Here is a 20,964-nt window from a genome sequence, read left to right as displayed (position 1 = left end):
TAAGATAAACGACATTGAAAATGTGAAATGTGCTATTATCTTTCAATACTTTTACTAAAAGATATGAAATTGATCCTGGATTGGTCAAAGAATCTAGCATTAAAATTAAAGTTACAAATTGTAAGATATTCTTTGTATAAGTAAAAGATCAGAATTTAAAAGAAAATGTCAAAAATCTGATATTATTTATAGCAGCAAGTCTATTCACAAAAAATGATGAAATTATAAAACACAAATAGTGCATGGGAGAAATAAGTTAATTATTTTTGAAATTACATTTTTGTTACAAAAGTAAACCTTGTAGTTTTAACGACTAGAAATGAAATTTACAACATCTGCAAGTCTCTATTTAAAACTTATTTCAATACATATGTACAATTTCGACTATTTATAATATCTGATAATACGGATGACATAAGTGATTGTATATTGATGGAGCCTCTCTGGGAAGATTAAAGAGTAACATTAATATTTATATATGTAAGCAACACAAGGAAAATACAAAGGTAAGAATATTTTCCTCCCCTATAGCTCTCTCCATAAATCTATAATAAATTCAACAATATATATTATATATTGTTTATACTGCAAAATGGGTACGTTGAAATCCTTGTTCCAAACTCTGTAGTATTTCTTGGACTTCAGTTTCCTTTTGGTGATAAAAGATGTAAGCATCAAATTTTGTTGCCATATTACAATTTGTTTCCCTAAAACAATATCCCATGTTAATATATAAAGTATATAAATTGTGTCTATAACTTTGAATACAATTTATTCTAATATTAATTTGCTAGATGAATGCTCACCCTGCGATGAATGCAAAATAGTCTGGAATGTTGATAGTACGTCCACATGATGAGATTTCCATATAATTTTGCTTGCATATTGTCTGAGAAAGAAAAATATTGATCGGTTTAATACACATTTACTTTTGCATATTATTTTATTTTCTAAATTAATAGCTATTCTGAACTTAATCATTGCAAGTTACAATTGATTCTAATTATACTTTACTTAAATTTGATATTATGCTGTTTAGTTTACCTCATCATCTGCCTCTTGAGTCACTTTAATCCCGATTTCTAAACATTCAAATCTCACAGGCACTTGTTTTATTTCTGCAGACTTTATTAAGCGCCAAATAGCCTTCTCAATTTGTTTAATATCACCTTTTGTACCAACATGCACAGAGCCACAATATTTTACCAAGAAGCCACTGCTTACTGTTTTATTTCCTAATTTAGAGATCTCCTTTTTTTTAGTAGTATTTACTTGATCTAATTGTGATGTCTGTATTAAGGATTTCATACTCTCTACACCTGAGTTTTTGATAAGATGCACTATTGGTTGATAAACTTCATCGGATTTTTGGGTACGATGCTAAAAACATACAATAAAGTCACATTAGTATATACATTTTTACAAAGAAATCCAGCTTATGATACAACTCTTGGGTTTTTAAGTTTTACTACTTTACAAATCATTCACAGTTTTTCACCAAAACTGGTTCAAAGTCGCAATTTTTTAAATTGAGGTAGAAAAACGAGTTTTAAAGAAAGGGATTTTATGAAAAGATAGAAAACCCAAAAAATTAAGCTTATGCTACAAATTTATCTTAAATTGAATAAAGAATTGTTATATGGAATTTTATAGCTATTTTTAAACTATTGTTTAAACGCATTTTTCTTCAAAAAATTAATTTTTGTCACAAACCGGGTTTGTCCAGAGAGAGTCACATGTTTTGAAAGATTATTTGCAAGATGTACGTACCTTTATGATATGTAATATTATCGGTTGTCCACTACCCTTTTTTATAATTTTACGTAATTTTCCCTTGCTATCGCCATTGATAATATTTTCATTTATCTCATCCAGTACATCACCAATTTCGACTTTGTTCTGATTTACATGCAACATGTAAATAATGTAATATTGAAAATTACTTCATTCAAACGGGTTTTACATTAGATATTTAGACATTCCTTACATCTTCAGCTGCTACCGATCTCTCGTCGACATTGACGATTAATGCTTTGTCGTTGGTGAAACTATAATATAACAAGGAACAATTAGAAAAATTTAACAAAAATTTTAACAAAAACATAAAATACTATAATCATGCATTATCTACAGATAATATGTTGAACATAACTTGAATGTCTATGCATAGATGTAATCTATTATAATTTACACATAAATGTCTGCAATTTTGCATTTAATTGACCTCTTTTGTGAGGATAAAGCACTCACCACACGGAAATGCCTAAGTTTTTGCAAGGAACTAGTTCGAAAACTCTGTATCTTGGCAGCTGCCAGGTGTCATCCAAGAAAGCTGCGTTTCTCAAGTTTAATTTAAAATTAAGTTTACTGCACTGCAATAGTACAGACAGTAGTATTTCTCGTAGAATGTCATCTCCCAGGATACTTTTGAAGTCGTAAAACTGGGTGGCTAAAGTTGGTATTTTGGTCTAAGGGTGAAAATTATAGATTATTAAAATTCTAAATTACAAATTTTTGTAATTCATTAATAAGAATACATGTCTGGAGTGTGTTTGGCACACTGTCTTACCAATATTTCCACTGGCATGTGAAAGCATCTTCGCACCAGACATATTCTTATTAAAAGACGAAGTCGTCCAGCAGATGTATGCACTTTTGAATTTTGTCTCACTTGCTCCGCCGCCAAAGAGAATGTATTATACGAGCTAAAAATCACATTGATATTAAATAATCAACATTAGTACAAACTAATATTTCAAATACTAATATTACTTTATTAATATTAATTGAAAGAACATTTGTTGCAAGACAGATAGAATTATATAAACAGACATTGAAGATAGAAAAATTCTTTTACTTGTATTTTTTCCCAGCAATGTATTCTAACCACTTCCACGCATAGGCTAGATTCAGATATCCAATGTTATCAAAAACAGGCAGTAAACCCTGTTGCAGACAATTCTCTAAGCATTTACAAAAGTGATACAAGTCCTGGTTTTCGTCGTTAATTTCGTTAGCGTGTTCTAACAGCTTTCGAGTCCATCCTGCAAGGATATATGAAATCTGTCAGAATAGTTAGACATCCATCATATACACATTCTCTTAAAAATCAATAAAATTTATAAAAAATGATTACAAACTGATATTACGTATAGATCATATCACATAACTAACTGCTTTTTAAAAAATATATATATTATGTAGTGAAAGAAAGCTGTAAATTTATGTTTAAATGACACATCTAACCTGTTTAATCACAGGGATTACCTTTCAGCTCTTTGATGAGAGGATCTGAGACCGACATGGCATTCTTCGCAATATATCTCTGTTAAATCACCCGCATAAATCCTTGTGGAAGGGGAGAAACAGTTTATTGCTGCAAACTGAACTTACATGAGTCAACCAAGTCTTAAAAGCGAGGCACACTTACGTCCAATCTGCATTGTATTATCTGCAACTACTCGTGTACATATCGACGACGGCGGCAGTGGAGTCGTGTGTGCGCTTGAATCGTACTCACTGCAAATTAAATATCGTGTGAATGAACACAGTAAGTATCTTTTATTTATTTATACGTATTGATATAATTTGATTATGAAAAATTAATACTAATAAATAAATAATGGTATATTATAGCATATACAGGATGAATCATTACAATCTATGGGATAATATAAATGGATTTATCCTTGAATAAGAATATAGAAAATTTCTAGAGGAATTATTGTTTTGCAAGAATTTTTGTAAACATCTACATTTAATTGCATTTTGCATTAACATTTGCGATGCGCAATCTAGCGGAATGTGCATATATAATTAGTATAACTAATACAACAAACATTTACTCAAATGATCTTGTTTCTGTATTTTTGTCGATAGCTTTTGACACTTAATAATAATTGCAGACAGTATAAATGAGTGAATATAAATAATATATTAATAATAAAGTATCAATATTTGTGTGCACATACTTGTTTATTATTCCATAGTATTTCATACAATTTCACTTGTAGAGAAAAAAAAGCGTTAAGTAGCTCGTTGAGAGTTTACTGTGTTTCGAAACACATATAGTAAAGGTTGCGCTGATAACTTTGCTGTTCTTACGATTCTAATCATGTAATAAAATTTACATTTGTTTCAGTATCTTCGCGACTGTTAACTGCGGCATCTGCTACGTCGCTTAATCACCTTCGCCATCAATCACCATCGTTTTGACAAAGCTTAAGTGAAGTCTCGAGGAATATTTCGATATGCCTGCACCGATTCTAGACATCGACAGTGTCAAAACGAAGGCATTGCAAATCTTCACCGAGAAATTCGGTGAGCAAGCCACCGTCTGCGTGTACGCACCGGGACGTGTTAATCTCATCGGCGAACACACCGATTACAATGAAGGCTTCGTGTTACCGATGGTAAATTTTGTGTCACGTGCTTTCTACATTCTCTCGCACTTTTATTTTTTTACTTTTCTCTTATTTAAAGTATGCACTATGTCTAAATTTGTTTTAAGAAGTAAAGTATGTAAAGCATAATGTAAATTTTTCTCTTTTGGTCGCGTATAGCTTTATATTTCTTTCTGTTTTTTTTTTTTTTTTTTTTTTTTGGAAGTGTACCATTTTCTTTTTAGCGCTTAAAAAATGTAGAAAGTACACACGACACGAATAAATGTAAAAATAATTCAAAATTGACTTTATCTCGAGCCAGTTAGTAATTATTATTGAGAAGAAAAGAGAGAGAAAGAGAGATCGTACATATATTATGTATTATAATTATATATATACGTAAAAATATCAATTCAAAATGTTTTTACGATAACAGATACAAAGTTAACTTGCACCGGGTTGTCAGGGTCGCGTCTGATATCATTGCATTACGTATCGAACCACTGCTTATATAATCAAAGAATACAATTGAGATTCGTTCGACAAACATTCGACAAATGTTGTTTTGCGCCATTTTAACACGATTCAAATATCTGATGTGACATGAATCAATGAAACACTACTGTAAAATAATATTAACGCTTATTAACGCCTTCTAAAAGATTGGATATTATCGATTATTTGCAATTGCGAAAGTTATCATTGCGTTTGTCTTAATATTTCTGTTATTCTTAACACTACTATTACAGAATTTTTTTATTACAAAACGTTTTTGACGTTAAGTATAAAATAAGAAATACATTGTTTTTAAATTTCAAATTTTATTTCAAATTTTTAGCTAATATTGTATAGCATACATACATTTTTAAAAGAATTTGTCACGGCTTAACGACAGAGCAATAATTTATTAAATATGATATAATTTTTTTTTAATATTTAATATTTTCTAATTAATTATCAGGCACTACCGATGATCACGGTGATAGTTGGGAAGCCTCACGATGGTGTAAAAACAAAACTTGTTTCTTTAAGTGATGTGGTCGGCGCTACAAATGAAGCCGAATTCGAAGCGGGTAGTCGAGCTAACATAAAACCGGGAGAACCAAAGTGGGCGAACTATGTGAAAGGGTGCATCGCCAACTTTATTTGTATGTTGTTCTTGCCTTTCATTACTGCACGATTGATTTACCAAAGCTTGTACGGTTCCATATCAGACTATGCATTAATAAAGATAGAAGATTGCAAATTACAGATTGGAATTCAATCTATCAAAACAAAGTGAGCTAAAATTGAAATTATTTGATTGAATTCTAATCTCTAATTCGTAATTTTAATCTCCAGCATAGTTTGAACTTAATTTGTAGTAATTTTGTTTATCAAGAAAAAATTGAATATATATTATAAATTCTACTACCAGCAACAATAATTACATTGATAGAATAATCTCTATCAATAATACAATCAATGTGCATTTCAGGCGACGTTCCTGCGTTCAATGCTGTGATCGTGTCGACAGTACCGGCAGGTGCCGGTCTCAGCAGCTCGGCGGCTCTAGAAGTGGCGACTTACACATTCTTAGAAACGTTGAGCGGAAAGAAACCGGAGAAACCAGAAGAGAAGGTAATAAAGATAAGATAGCAGTTTTTAATTGATGTTCAATAATTATTAAACAAGACGATATAAAGCCAATAAAAAAGATAAAACAAGATAATATATGTATATAATTAATTAATTTTTTGTTCAGCAAATATTACTAAAATAAAATATTGTAGGCTTTGGCGTGTCAAAAAGCGGAGCACAACTTTACCGGAGTACCTTGCGGTATAATGGATCAATTCATATCCGTCATGGGTAAAGAAGGCTGTGCTCTTCTCCTCGATTGCCGAGATCTCATTACCAAGCAAATACCTATGCTACATATGGATAACTACATTTTTTTGATAACAAACTCCAATGCGCCGCACAAGTTAAGCTCGAGCGCCTATTGCGAGCGTAGAGATTGTTGTTTCGAAGCTGCGAAAATACTGGGCAAAAAAAGTTTAAGAGACGCAAACATAAACGATATTCAAAGTAACGACAGAATTTTATCTTTCTTAATTTTATAGATTTTTATTTTATATGAATGAATAACACACACTGCAAAATGAGACACTTTTTTGTTGTCTGAAAAACTAATAGTTTTCATAAAAAATGACGGAAAACCATGTTGATTTCTCAAACGACAGGCTCATATGCAGGGGAGTGTAATTATTTTATATTCATACATTGGAAATGATGGATTAACGTTTGCTTTCTAATCGTTCTTTTATATGATGAACTAATGTGTTTTCAGCATTAATATCACGAAATGCGTCCGATCATGTTATTAAACGAGCTCGTCACGTAGTCACGGAAATTCAACGAACCCTGGATGCTGCGATAGCGCTGGAGAAAGGTGACTTTCAGCAATTCGGACGATTAATGAACGAGAGTCACGATTCGCTGCGCGACGATTACGAGGTCTCGTCCAAGGAGCTCGATTCGCTGGTCTCGGCAGCCAGAGAGGTGGACGGCGTGTTGGGAAGCCGCTTGACGGGCGCCGGTTTTGGTGGCTGCACCGTCACTTTGTTGAGAAAAGATGTGGTTAATAAGACGATCCAGCATATGAAAGCAAAGTTAATATCTTTTCCATAGCTTATATTAATCCCTTAAACGTTAATAACGCACATATGCGTCATTTACAAATCATTAAAATTTTTTTGTTTATAGGTATGCTGGTATACCTGCATTCTACATAGCGACACCGGCCGGTGGAGCTCGAGAAATCAGCATAAATTAGTGTTATTGTTTTAAATATACACGTATATTTTATAATATTATAACGTTATTCATAGATAGAAATATGAATATGATTGATTTTATGAGATGTGTTGCTCATTTGCGTTTGTTGAATAGATCTTTTTTTTTGTACCATGACTGGAATTCTGGTACAATGAGATTAGACAGAAAGAGATGATGTCTTTGTAATTTATATATTTAATTTTGTGCCAATCAAATTCGGAGATAAATATACATGAAGAATAAACTCAGATTTATAAGATACAATTTTTATACAATGCTTTATTTTAAAGAAAACTTATTTAAAAAAGCGGAAAGTCAATATTTTTTGTCATTTTAAAGCGTAATTTGCATAAACTTGCATCAGTATTGCAAGTATTACACGTGAAAGTATTGCAAGTTTAAAACATTGAAAAAGTATCATTAATTTTCCGAGCTTTTAATTTGATATTCTTGAGAATAGAGCATCATGTAAAAACTTTACTCATTTTTTGGTCTAATTTTTATGATTAATTATTTCTTTTTCAGTTGTATCGTCAATAACGGACGATCTTGGTACATTTTCCTATTTAATCCGTTAAAATTAATTTAGAATTTGTTACGCTCTCTGAGAACAACCCAGCTTATAAAAATCAACGTTTTAAAACAAATGTATTGAAATTTTATATTTATTGTTTATTAATATAGTGATATATAATATTTCTTGTAGCAGATTTTGGTTTCTTTTAACTTTGCACTTGTTTTATAATAAATTTAATGTAAAGTTAATTTTTTCTTTATTTTCTGTCTTTTTAAAAATATGACAAATATAACATAGAGTTCTCTTTTTTTTAAACTCAATTTTTACCTCAATTTTAAAAATAGGGACCTTGGATTAGTTTAATGAAAGTAAATTATTAATAATGTTAAAAATACCAAAACGTAAAAACCCAAAAATTTTATTATAAGCCAGATTTTTTCGGAGAAAGTCACATATACATAAACTTAAGTTTTTATCTGTCGTAAATACAAAAATATTACACTGTGTACACTGCGCAAATTTACACGATACAAACTATTTTTATACTAGCGCATGAGGTCAAAAATACATACATATATGTACAACCTGTTAATTCAATAAGGTAAATTTGAAAGTAACATTGTTTCCCAATAATATTATATATAGATAGTTTGCTATCCGTAATATTCTCGCTCAATAATACTGATGCTCACTAAGGAAGAAAATATATCGTTTTATTGTCTATCATCTTGTATTCAATATCTATTGAGACTATCGGCTGAACTATTTGTGTGATCTGTAAAAATATATGACAGTTTTAGGAAGAAAAAAACGTCAAACTTGTAATTTACATTGTCTACATGTAGACATAAATTATTGTGTAGTTTACACATACATAAAAGTCGTTTTACCTTTAAGACAATCGTTGAGTTCGAGTTCGCTGGAGCTGCAAGTGAGCCCGGAAGGTTTTACACCTTTGAAGATTTCGATGACGCTTGGCTTCAAATTATGGAATATTAAGGGTTGGCTCCGCTTAGCAAAATCCTCTATCAAAGTTTTGATACCCTAAAGATAGGAAAGTTGATGATAAAAGAAGTATAATATTTATTCGTGATTAATTCGTGATTAGCGAGTGATTCTTTTTATTATTTTGCAGTTTGTTCACCTTTGCAGCGGTGAAGTCGGCTGCCTGGATATGCGTGGAATCTATCACGACAGGTACAGTGGTACCCTCTCGCAATCCTTGTTTACTAATGACGGCTCGTACATATTCAACACTCGGAAACACCAGACTCCGATCCGGTGTTATGACGAGATATTCATAGCCACTAATACTCTGAAAAAAAAAAGGAAATATGCTAATGTACATTTTGAAAATTATTGTTATGTCGTACAAAATATTTTTTGAATCTTTCATCAATCTTTCTTCTAACTGAGAATGCAAATGTAACGTATAAAAAGTTTGGTGAATCTCAGAAAAATCGATTTCCAATTTAAAAAAGAATCTGTCGTCAAGATATTTTTTAGTCATGGAAAAACTCTTTATATGTTACAAAATTTTATAGAGCTACAAACTCACCGTAGCTTTGTGAACTCGTAAGGTCGGTCTGGCCGAAGCGTAAAGTAAGAACAAGAGATTTATGCCGATGCCGATCACTATTCCCAGTTCGAGTCGTATTAAAAGACAGCATAGAAACGTGGTAAAGGCCGGTATGAGATCAATTTCTAAAAATAATGATTTGTTATTACACAAAAAAAAAAAGTATCGAGAGAACATTGACATTAATTCTGTTTTATCCAGAATTTATGCAAATTTTTTGCATTACTTTCTCTCTTCTCTCTTTTTTATTTTATTTATTTATCTCAAAGAGAAAAGTACTTTAAGATAATAAATAGTTAATAAAAAAAAAACGGAATTCCCGAATTTATCTTTTCCGGAATATAAGAGAGAGATTCGTTTATAATAAATAAAAAAAAAACATACTTTTGCTTCGCCACATAGGCTTCAACACCTGAAATTCCACCGTGAAGACAACTGCGGCGATAATAACGGCTGCCAAGGCAGCCTTAGGAATATAGTACAAGTAGGGTGTGAGAAATTGCAACGATATAAGCACTAACACCCCGGTGTAAACCCCACCGAGAGTTGTTTTCACACCAGATGAGTGGTTGACCGCGCCTCGGCTGAGGCCACCGCTCACAGGCATCGACGATACGAATGACGACATCACATTGCATGCACCCAGTGCTAACATTTCTTGAGTTGCATCTATCGACTTGCCATCAGCTGCGGATATAATATTAATTTAATCATCAAAAACGCATTTATTTTATATAATTTATTTTAGGTTTAAATAAAAATATTTAATTTGCAATAAGTTGTTATGTTCGTAAATTAAGTCTTCTTACAGAATACTTTGGCGATGGAAATGGTTTCCAGCAGGCTCAGCATAGGTACGACCAAACAGCCGGTGCCCATAGCGGAAATCATATCGATGAAGGTGTAGGTCACGTTTCCGACCTGAGTTTCGAAAGGCGGCAGACGGAACTCCGGTAGTCCCTGTTTCACGTGACCCGTTAAAATTACGGGCGACTCTCCCAGGTGTTCCTCGAGAAGCCAGCACATCACCGCGCAGACGATGACTACAATGATGTTTCTGGCTGTGGAGATCAGCCAGAGCAACTTCGTGACGACTTGTTGAAGTTGCGACGGTACTTTGGTATTTTTCGACACTACTGACCAGTCTTTCACCTTCTTTAAAACATGAGAAATATGCAAATTTAACAAATTTAACCTAACCTAACCATTTTTTTTTCATAGAAATTACTTTTGATAATAAAGTGTTTTTATTTATTAACAATAGATTAGCTTCTTGCAGTCAATTAATACTGCACTTACTCGGAGAAATAGGAGAATGATTATGCAAACGATTCCCAAAGTGGTGTCCCAGTGCCTCGTTTCGCTGATATGTTCAAAGATACTTTGCCAAACTTGGACAAATTTAGTACCGGAAACTTTAAGCCCAAGGATATCCTTTACCTGGCTGGTGGCAATAATAATTGATGCTGCCGATGTGAAACCCACGGATACCGGTCCCGATATAAAATCCAGTAAGAATCCTAATTGCCAAAAGTAATTAAAATATATTAAAAAAGCATACATATATATACATAACATAGATATATACTTCATAAAAATAAAGCAAGGGGAGTACATTAAGTAATTAAGACTGTGAAGTTGCCGATCAATTAATTGATCAGTTTAATATTTTTGTAATATTACCTAATTGCAGAATTCCCATTAATAAAGAGACGCAGCCCGAGATGAAACACAATAATACGGCGAAGTCGGGTCCTAGATGAGCCTTTTGCAAAGTCTCTCTCGTTAGGATAGCGGCGATCGCGGTTGGTCCAACAGGTACGTCCTTCCAGGAACCAAAAATTGTATACACGAAACACGCCATAAAAGATGAGTATAGTCCGTACTATAATTCAAAAGTAACAGGTTTTTTTAAGCAAATATTTCAAGCTTTTATATCTCTTGATGCGTTCCAACGTTTCCTCGAACTTACTTGTAAAGGTAGTCCCGCGACGTTAGCATACGCTATGGCTTGCGGTATGACAGTAAGACCTACGGTAATACCGGCCAACAAATCACTCACTATGTATTCTTTTCGATAATTCGGTAACCAACTTAGGATCGGTATTTTCTTGAACAGCAACTTCATTCTACAGGATCTCCTCACCTGTCGATGAAGCCATCTTCTTCCGGAAGTACACAGGACATTCTTGTTAGAATTTTGTGATGCTAAACATATTTAAAAAAATATGTATATGAGCTGTAAAGTATATAGAAGCAAAAGAATACATTTGCGTAGAAAAATTACTCGTGAAAATTCTTTCGTAAAAATATAAAGATTTTAGTAGCGTTTTTGCAATTAATTTTTAGAAATATTTACATTTAACAAATTTCTTTCTTTATCATTGATTAAGAAAAAAATTATCTTTTCTCCAATAAAAACGAACAACAATGATGTAAAAAAGAATGAGAATCCAAAGGACGATTGTTGAAATTTTTGATATTTAAAAAACCATAATGTGATTTGAAAGATTTGCATACCAAAGGTCAAAGATGTGACATTTACAGAGTATTGTTTACGAGTGGACACAAATTAAGGAACATGCACCACGAGAAAATGACTTCATTACAGACCGTAATAAAGCTTCTACTCCGTCACGTTTTATTTTATGCATTGCTGTTATGTTGACGACGTCGCTGATAGTGGTATAATTTATTTTTTTACATTCATCAGCGGCTTTGTGGTCTCAGCAAAAAATAGAAAAATACCTGAATGCCAAGGTCTATTATTATTTAACACTACCATGTAGTGTGGATGGTTAATTTGACACAAACAAACATAACGGATTTTTTTTAGCAAGTTTGGCGAATATATTGATCTTTCCAAATATCGGTTTTGTGTGAAAATATCGTTTGAGGTGCGAAGTGATAGTATTTTTACACTTTAAAATTTATTTAAAATTAAAGATGTATCGCTTATGCAATATATGAGTCGAAATTATCATTACTTTAATGTGGTTCTATAAAAATAGAATTATATACGAAACGGAAGTTAAACAAAATAGATGCGATTTTAATCAAGATACAGTACAAATCATGTTTAATTCGCGTCACATCTTTGAGATTATCACACGTGAAATTCAAGGATGCGAAGTCCGCGGTGTGGTTGCTATATTATCATTAGACACACCTGAGTGAGGTGCCAATTTCCGTGAATTCCGCATTTCCGACGTGAAAAGCAGTTACGTCTTATGACCGTCTATCCGTCATGCGATCTTATTTCGCCGTTTACGTAAGCATGCGGTACATTCCATCGACATATATTTTTCATTAACATTATCATAAAGTAAACTAAAGTAGTGTTATTTTACTCATAACGAAACAGTAACTGCTTCAGACATAAGCAGTGCATTACATTTACAATGATTAATTAACATTCAGATTGACGTAAATCGCGTAACTCGATACAATCGCATCTCATTATCTTCCCTCCATAAATTTTGCCGTTTACATTATTGCTCGTTCTAACTGACTTGAGTTTTGAGATAAGCTTTCTATTGTAAAGCCGACTTTTTTAACGCTATTAAAATAATTCCTTCTTTCGAATAATTTTAATGACTACCTTCTTTGAGTTTCTTCAGGAAAAAAGAATAATTTTGTATAATATTTTATACGCTGAATTCGAATCCACAGACAAAAAGTGTCTAATACATCAGAATTTTGGTTAATCAAAGAAAAATGTGTCAATAATTTTATCATATTCGCAATGCTGTTTCCAAATATTTTTTCTTTGCAATTTTGTTTGCGCTATCTTAAAATATTAATTTTTTCTTTTAAAATAAATTTTTTAAATATTTTTATAGTTTTAATTAATGCAATAAAAATTAATTTTTCTAAGCCTTCATAAAAATTCAGCTTAATCATTTGTATCAAACCGTTGTCTATTACACAGCATTATCGAAAATATATTGAACGCTTTTTATGTAAATGATATACTATCTACGCAACGTTATCGAAAATGTATCATGGAGGCGATTTATATCAGAGCTGCACAGTTGGCCGAATATGAGTAATTCTATTCATATCATTCGCAAAAAGCGATCGCAAAGAGTTTTCTGTCTCTTTCTAATTAGTTATACCTTCCCTTTTACTCTCTATTACCGCTCTTAGGCTTTTTCCCAACCACTCTCGGCGTTCCTTGAATAACGGCAAAGTGGACGGCTTTGATACTTTTTTTTTGTAAATTTAATTTTTTTATTTTGTGAGAAACACTTAGTAGTTCAAGATGGCGATAATTATTTTAAAAAAAATTAATTTTTTAGAATAGCTTTGTAAATATGGTCAAAAAGTTTATTTTTGGGACACTTTTTAGTTTCTTAAAATCTTAATGTGATACGCAATTTTCAGGCCAAATTTAATGGACAAAACATTATGAAAAACTATTTTTTTTTTCCAAACATTAAAATAACATGTCTAATTTTGCAGACTGGTATTATAAAAATATATAATATAATTCTCTGTTACATACAAAATAAATAATTATTTTCGTACAAGAAACAAACACAGTTATATAAAAAAAATTAATAAATAGTATGATTTTTCTTAACACACACGCACGCGCGCGCGCTCATTAACTAAATTTAATTAAATTTTTTTTACTGTGATAAAATTTCAAGTAAATGCATTGTTTTGTTTTTTGTAATTTCGATCGTTCGTTCATGTAACTTTGATAATCCGTAGATATATCAGCGTTGATATTTTTTTGCTATCTAAAATCGTTTGAAATCATACAAACAAAGTGAAGAAGATACAAATATCGATAAATAATCTATACGAGAAAATATATAAAAGATAATGATTTATTTATTTAAACGTATATATATGCTTACGTGGAATAATGCGCTTGTGTCTAAGACGTCGTAGACACAAAATGTATATCGATCGAAATAAGTAGACATAATGACGCTAATTACTGCTAGCTTGCAGAACTAGTTTTGTGACAAAAATGTTGCTTTTTACAAACCTATTATTGCGCTTTAAAATAGTATTTTTTCATATCAGTTAACATATCAGCAAAGTATAAAAAAAAAATATAAAAATATAGGCTAATAGGCAAACGATACTCGAATATTTTGACAAATACTTGAACAATGCAATATTTCTTTGGTGCATCGCATATCTTTCTTATCATATTTAGCATTTTGTTATTGTTATTGTTAGTATTTTGTTATCGCAAGTTAATCAGCTTCGAACATTTCAATTGCAAATATATTTCTAGATTACATTTATTTCAAATTGTTACGATTCCTATCACAGCTGCACTCGGTTTCCGGGCCGTAAGAAACATTTATCGGGTTCTCGTAATTTATGTTTTATCATTTGGTATGCAAATTGTTTGCATAATTTGTATAAATATTTTTGCGTACAACTTTGCAAGATAATATATTTATTTAAAGAAAAATATGATTGCTACTATCAAAAGCTGTCACAATGTAACGCGCGTGTGTAAATTCACAACGCGTAACGGGAATAAATTATAACAATTTCGATGAAGACAATCTACCTTGAAACAATTTTTCCGATAGCAAATGTTATAAAACACTAAAAACGATCGTTCAACCGTGAAAGTGAAGGTCAGTATACGGTGCGCGACTATTTTTGCCAAGTTTTGCCGCTGTTTCCGCCGCTGTCCTACTGCCGCGTGACGCGCAATGTCGCGCATTCAATCGTACACCGATTATTTTTCTATTTTTGCATAAATTTAATATACTGGAAAAATTTCGCATGAATCGTCGATAAGATGTGCGTGCTAATAATTTGCTTTTCTTGGCCAATTTTGAACTATTTTTTCCCGAGTGATCATTTTTACGATTTTCCAATTTTCATCCTTTATTATGCTAATACACATACATGTGCAATTACCTTCAAAGTTGACTTTTGTGTCTTTGGTGATGGCGTGGACATGGCTTCCAATTACATCTCCCGGATTTCCGTTCAGGGCGTTTGGCTCGTTGTTGTTGCTGCGAAGAACGTCGTCGAGCGTATTGCTGCTGAAGCCAGTCAGCATCACCTCCCTGCGATTTCTTTCGTCGTACTCGTCATTGACGTTATACCTGGACATGATAGCAGTTGCCTGAGATCGACGAGATCGACCGAGGGCGAATTCAAATGAGACGCGTCCTTCGATATCGAACGATCGGCGCCGACGTAAAGCTGATGCTGCCTTCTCAGGTGGACTCCATCCTGTCGAGAGTACATTCGCGATTGGGTGACCCTGAAGCAGAAAAACGAGTAGACTCATTTATCATTTGCGCGTATTGATACCACATTGGTTTTTCATCTATCCTTAGATCTCTAATAATCTCCGCGATCGACATATATACTTTTAATCTTATGAAATACTGGATGATACTTCCATCCGGCGGTTATTATTGTGATTACTGAAGCGGAATCCGCTCACTATTATGAAACGCAAAACTTCTGCACAGAACTTGAAATCGGTTAACTTCATATAATTGTAGCATCAAGAATATATTACATTAGTTGTGTGATAGCTGAAAGTTATTAAAATTTAAAAAATTTAAAGATTTGATTTTTACACATACGATCAGTGTTTGAAATAACATAGTATCAATTTTATTATTTTTAAAATAATTTATATATATGTTATTTATTTATTAATTTTTTTTAATAAGATGATAAAGCAAGTGTCAAATTGTGTCTAAAAATATATTGCTGGACAAACACCACTTCAATCGATATGTTATAATTTTTGAATGAATAATTATCGAACGTGATAATCGGCATGCACTTTAAAAACAAAGTCTTATATAAAAAAAAATCTTTAATTAGGCACAATTTTCTATTGATATGCCTATGTAAAAGTCTTATCGTCACGCTTGATTATTCCGGATAACCGTAAAACGCGTGGCTACGTGTGAAACGCGATTGATTATTCGTAAAAAAAGAAAAACACTAATTACCCAAAAGTAGTGTTATAATTATCGAAATTAATGGTATTATTTGTTTTCAATCAAAATTTTATATGCGAAATTGCGATTGTATTTTGCGAGCTGCAATTACAATAATAATCTATGATTTCATTTCCGATTTTTGTTTTAAAAATGACGTGTATTTGAAGAATCATATGTAGAAATGAAAACAAGTTTTTACGCTTGAAGCAACAAATGTCAAATCGGAGTCACTTTGTGCGATCTGCCGCTCGTTTCAGTATCAAGCTCATTATGAAGCGGAAGTATGACGATACCGGAAACCAGCGTTTGATGTTACACTTCAAGTGAAAAGATGAACGTGCTAGGAAATCATTCGAATTACGTATGTAATCGCGGTGCAGTTTCGTGTACGAAAGGTGTATAATTCTTTGCGAAATCCTAAATACAATAATTTAATTGAACAATGTCACATTTATTGAGGTAACTCGGAATGGAATTATCTTGGAAAGATGTTTACATAATTAATTTAGTATTGTAAAATATGATTAGAGCCTTCCTTGTATCAAAGAAAAGAAAGGAAAAGAGGGAGAAAGAGAGAGTAAAGAAAGAGAATAAATATCATTCTTATAATTGCATATCAACCGTATCAGAGGCGATCAATATTATGTAAAATGATATCGAGAGTCATGAATGATACCGCGTTATAATTGCAAATCGATGCTTGGGAAAAATAATCTGATTGCAGTTTATTTTTCGTAACAATCTTAGCGATGAAACGATACGAATGATATTTTTAATGATAATTGGGTAATTAAATTAATTATTTAAAAAATATAATCAGTTTCTTTCTTCATTTTTGGAATAGACTATTTTTATGAAATAAATATTTTTCTGTACGCTAATAAATTTGTGTATTGTTTCGAAAGTGACATATCGCGAATGCAAATTTTCAGCACGTCGTGCAAATTTCGTGGGCTCGCGATTACAGCATAAGGAAGTATATCGGAGGTCTATCAATGGTTTTTACCTTTGACATCGCCAGACACCGTAACTGAAAAAAATATCGCTTTGGTCAAGGCTCCCGCTTATAAATCGAGTCGAGATCGGCAAATACGGTGACAATGTTTACGAAACTTTGAGAGAAGTTCTACGATTTTGACATTACGTTTCGAAAACAATGAAATGCGTACGAAGAATGCGTACAGATGTAACAGCAATTAAACACAAAAGACTTGGCTTTCACAAATTTTAAATAATTTTTTCAAATTAACGTCAAATAATTGTAACAATTTAAACCTCTTGTTTCAGAAGAATATAAAAATTTAGAATATGCGACGGTCTATAGAATTTGTCTCGTAAAATTTTTTATCTGCGGACTTGATTTTAAAATCTATACTGGCGCATATTAGCGTTGAAGGCATTCGATCAAATATTTTACACTTTTTTTTATTAATAAAAAAGACATCCGTTATTCCAAAAAATTGCTCGATACATTTCATGCGAAATCACATATATGCCTAAGAAATTTGGACATGCGAGTTTTTTGTGAAATTTCGTCTTTTCGCGAAACATCGCGGTGTGAATTCGCGCTGTTTGCTCGTTTCACTTATCTACAGTCACTGTACATAAGTAAGCGCGTGCGAAAGTTTATTAGAAGGCCTATAATCCTACATAAAGGCGGATCATGCTTTCTCCGGCGCGATTTCAGCGTTAAGTGTCGCGGTCGATTCGTATTCTCCCACATAAATCCGCATATAATCACATTTCAAACGCATGCCAATGATTTCTTTCCCCCTGCTTAAAACGCGTGAATGCTGCAAAGTGTGCCGTCTGATTTCGCATTTGACGTTCGCGGCTTTTCATTATACATACATCTTATTCGCAGGACCTGCAGATAATTAATGAACCATGCGAGCGCACCTAATATAAGCATACAAGTGATGTTAAACGGACCGTTGAAATATTCTCCAATATTCTGCGTTTGCTCTCGCGTTACGCTTTACATTAAACAATAAGTTATCTTGATATAATATCAAGATAAAATTTATATTAATTTGTGTATACAATTTCTCGCATTAATCAGGATTATAAGCTTTTTGATTTCAAATTTTGATTCAAAAAGTTTATAATTTTTTCCACCCGACACCGGAACATCAACACCTTTCTCACCTTATTATTTGCAAATTTTAATTTATTTTACGTTTTGTAATTTTTATTTTTTATGTTTCCTCGCATACTACATTAAATCAGAACATACTCACCTCTAATTGCCTCTGCAATATAACACGTGATAAGACATGGCTCCATGTTCCGCATTCATCGTCAGGTTGGTGAAAACAATAGTGAATCCGCCGGTGTGATGCGACGTGGAACGCAAGGACGTTCACCGTTTCGTTTTCCTCTTCCTCGTGGATATTACCTGCCTAACGCACGATTGCTGGCCGCGCGGATATGCCGAAAAAGTGCAATGTGGAGAATGAAGTTCGGGAATGTGCGCGGGCGGGTTTCGTGTCTGCACAACGTTGCGGTCAATCGTACAAGTCACCGGACTCTCTCGCGGAGCGACGGAGTGGAAGCGGCGGCCCGTTCGCTCAACTCACCTGCGCCGCGCAATCTGACAGTCGCAAATTTGCTTTTGCGTTATGCACTAGTGGCGTTGCCCCGCCATCGCACCGAATCGCCATGTGCTCGTATCGCGAATGTTGAGATCTAGGGAGAGGAAGTAATCATTCCGCCGAGATCTCTTTCGTCTAGATATTGAATTGAATTATTCCTTCTTTCCTCCTACGTCATGGCATCAAGTTCTTCCCCGGTCTATATAAACTTCTTGATTGACGAGCAACACTAATGAAAGCGGATTTTAAAACTTGAAACTAATTATCGGCATTAACTATCTAATTTAATCCTCATTATATTGCTATATTACATTTTGTTATTCTACTGTGCTGCATGTGTACAAAATATTTTATTTTTATGATTATTATTTAAAAATTTTGTTGCAAAAAGCAATTAAAATAGGTAAAATAATTTAAAAGTAATTACTTATCCAACATATAACTTGTCTTAATTGTTAAATGTAAAGCAGAAAAGAAAAGATTTTTTATATTGAAATTTGTGGCAAAAATTCTTATAGGATAATTGTTTTCACAATTTATTGCAATTTTTCCAATTGTAGTTTTTATTTAAAAATCATTATTAATGTATTTTTTTAATCCACACACACATACAAATTAATTTTAATATTTAATTATTTAAAATTAAAAACGATTGATTTTTATAAACCATGAACTCTTCTTTGAATGAAAGCGAAATGATGTCATTACGCGTACTGGGAAAAAAAACTCTTGAAACAAAAGCGTTTAATTTGCAAGGAATAAGTCTATCGCACAAGCTATCAACAGACACGTATAATATACTTCATTCAAAGGGGATTTATTGGCGATAATTTTCGAATACATTTGCGCAACTGAATAGATTGTTGTTTTACATTGTCGCGTAGTATAAATCTGTATATGATAATATTAAATTCTAATAACGGCTTGCATCGCAATGGCATATCCTATTACATATGTCAGTTTTCATTATTTAGTTACAATAAAAAATTACAATAAAAAATAAAAATGAAAAAAATTGCGAGCAAAAATTAAATTTCTTAGAACAATTTAACGCACCTTTACTTGCGAATATTGCGTTTATGTAAATTTCTCTTCGATCGACATGTTTAGTCGGAATGTGTAAAAATAAAAAATAAAAAATAAAAAATTGCAACGATATGCGGTTGTTCTGCGAATTTATAATGTTCCACGTAATCGATATGTCTGCATATCGATAATTCGCTATAAAGTGTAGTGATCTTGAGAGTTAATCGGAATTATGATTCCGATAAATTATTCGTAGAGTTCTTCGTAGAGAAATCATAATTTATAAAAACGATAAAAGCGATAAAATAGCATAATTGAACACGTGTTTGCATTTTTATAAACATGTAATTTGTGCATACACGTTTTATCAATTCAACCAGTATTAGGAAAAATATGCGTAACATTACGCATGATATGGATTAAGAATTCTTAAATTGAAAGAATGATCAAACCGTTAACAAAAGAAAATTAAATAATTGTGTAACAAAAACTTTATGTCGATTATTAATGACACTTTACGCTTCATAAAAATAGTCACTTTATGCTGCGTGATGGAAAATTCTTAGATTATTAGAGATATGTAACAATTCGGAATAGGATAGAAATATGAAAAACCAAACAAAAATTATAAAACTTGAAGAAGGAAAAAAGTAATATTAATTTTATCAATATTAAACGTAATTATTATACAATATTAATACCTGAAAATTATGTAAAAATTCTTTAAAATTTTTTAATCGAAACTTTTAAAATTTTATTACAGACTTTTGTCGATGACCTTATAACGTGCAATTGACATATCGAGACGTTTTGAAAATAGTATAATAAAAGCATTTCTTTTGTTAAAAACTTTGTGAAATATTTTCCATTTTATTATTCTGACATAAAATATCTTGTCACATATTTATTTTTCAATCATTTTTTTCTAATATTTTTATATATAAAATGATAAAACTAATTGGTTTCTTAAAAGGCAAAAGATATGTTTTGTGAAAAATTTATATGATAATGAATCGTGGTAATTAGGTACACGAAGGAGATAAGCGGTCTGCATAAAAAAGACGAAAACTTGTTTTCAATTTTCATAAAAATT

The 20,964-nt window shown here is 32.1% G+C and overlaps 3 protein-coding genes and 1 long non-coding RNA gene across 6 annotated transcripts; 2 read left to right on the top strand and 2 right to left on the bottom strand.

Moving 5' to 3' along the window:
- Window positions 1-239: 239 nt before the first annotated feature.
- Window positions 240-3,506, bottom strand: LOC105669135 (uncharacterized). The gene is made up of 10 exons (XM_012361918.2): window positions 3,431-3,506; window positions 3,268-3,348; window positions 2,858-3,044; window positions 2,570-2,705; window positions 2,251-2,468; window positions 1,988-2,048; window positions 1,771-1,899; window positions 1,045-1,380; window positions 807-889; window positions 240-707 (listed from the first exon to the last, which is right to left on the bottom strand). The coding sequence occupies exons 2-10, from the start codon at window positions 3,302-3,304 to the stop codon at window positions 581-583; spliced, it is 1,314 nt and encodes a 437-aa protein (XP_012217341.1). The 5' UTR covers window positions 3,305-3,348; window positions 3,431-3,506; the 3' UTR covers window positions 240-580.
- LOC105669136 (galactokinase-like) lies at window positions 3,409-7,452 on the top strand. Of its 2 annotated transcripts, XM_012361919.2 has the most exons (7): window positions 3,409-3,550; window positions 4,142-4,412; window positions 5,344-5,530; window positions 5,860-6,002; window positions 6,155-6,452; window positions 6,715-7,036; window positions 7,131-7,452. In XM_012361919.2, the coding sequence occupies exons 2-7, from the start codon at window positions 4,251-4,253 to the stop codon at window positions 7,198-7,200; spliced, it is 1,182 nt and encodes a 393-aa protein (XP_012217342.1). In that variant the 5' UTR covers window positions 3,409-3,550; window positions 4,142-4,250; the 3' UTR covers window positions 7,201-7,452. The 2 variants fall into 2 exon arrangements, with proteins under 2 accessions (XP_012217342.1, XP_012217343.1); XM_012361920.2 differs by lacking the exon at window positions 3,409-3,550 and having other exon boundaries at window positions 4,142-4,320.
- Window positions 7,453-8,121: 669 nt separating this feature from the next.
- Window positions 8,122-19,450, bottom strand: LOC105669143 (sodium-independent sulfate anion transporter-like). Of its 2 annotated transcripts, none has more exons than XM_067354649.1 (11): window positions 18,492-19,450; window positions 15,188-15,551; window positions 11,271-11,506; window positions 10,982-11,183; window positions 10,598-10,818; window positions 10,108-10,453; window positions 9,683-9,985; window positions 9,278-9,423; window positions 8,864-9,034; window positions 8,610-8,763; window positions 8,122-8,494 (listed from the first exon to the last, which is right to left on the bottom strand). In XM_067354649.1, exons 2-11 carry the CDS (start codon window positions 15,396-15,398, stop codon window positions 8,454-8,456), a joined length of 2,031 nt encoding a protein of 676 aa, XP_067210750.1. In that variant the 5' UTR covers window positions 15,399-15,551; window positions 18,492-19,450; the 3' UTR covers window positions 8,122-8,453. The 2 variants fall into 2 exon arrangements, with proteins under 2 accessions (XP_067210750.1, XP_012217355.1); XM_012361932.2 differs by having other exon boundaries at window positions 15,200-15,551; window positions 18,492-19,449.
- On the top strand, window positions 10,669-14,250 carry LOC136999883 (uncharacterized). The gene is made up of 2 exons (XR_010890157.1): window positions 10,669-10,809; window positions 10,992-14,250. It is a non-coding gene; the product is annotated as an uncharacterized lncRNA (long non-coding RNA).
- Window positions 19,451-20,964: the final 1,514 nt, after the last annotated feature.

This window comes from Linepithema humile, chromosome 1, assembly GCF_040581485.1.
Source record: "Linepithema humile isolate Giens D197 chromosome 1, Lhum_UNIL_v1.0, whole genome shotgun sequence".
Lineage (NCBI taxonomy): Eukaryota > Metazoa > Arthropoda > Insecta > Hymenoptera > Formicidae > Linepithema > Linepithema humile.
Note: the sequence above shows the minus strand (reverse complement) of the source record. Positions and strands in the feature narration are given on the sequence as shown.

Bases quoted from the DNA above. Each gene is read 5' to 3' on its own strand.
- LOC105669135 (XM_012361918.2), bottom strand. From the start codon at position 3,304: ATGTCGGTCTCAGATCCTCTCATCAAAGAGCTGAAAG. The intron at 1,900-1,987 runs GTAAGGAATGTC...CATGTAAATCAG, and splicing joins GATCGGTAGCAGCTGAAGAT to AACAAAGTCGAAATTGGTGA. The intron at 890-1,044 runs GTAAACTAAACA...TTTCTTTCTCAG, and splicing joins CTCAAGAGGCAGATGATGAG to ACAATATGCAAGCAAAATTA.
- LOC105669136 (XM_012361919.2), top strand. From the start codon at position 4,251: ATGCCTGCACCGATTCTAGACATCGACAGTGTCAAAACGAAGGCATTG. The intron at 4,413-5,343 runs GTAAATTTTGTG...ATTAATTATCAG, and splicing joins AAGGCTTCGTGTTACCGATG to GCACTACCGATGATCACGGT. The intron at 6,003-6,154 runs GTAATAAAGATA...AAAATATTGTAG, and splicing joins CGGAGAAACCAGAAGAGAAG to GCTTTGGCGTGTCAAAAAGC.
- LOC105669143 (XM_067354649.1), bottom strand. From the start codon at position 15,398: ATGTCCAGGTATAACGTCAATGACGAGTACGACGAAAGAAATCGCAGG. The intron at 10,819-10,981 runs GTAATATTACAA...TTTGGCAATTAG, and splicing joins AATGGGAATTCTGCAATTAG to GATTCTTACTGGATTTTATA. The intron at 9,035-9,277 runs GTGAGTTTGTAG...TTTTTTTTTCAG, and splicing joins TACGAGTTCACAAAGCTACG to AGTATTAGTGGCTATGAATA.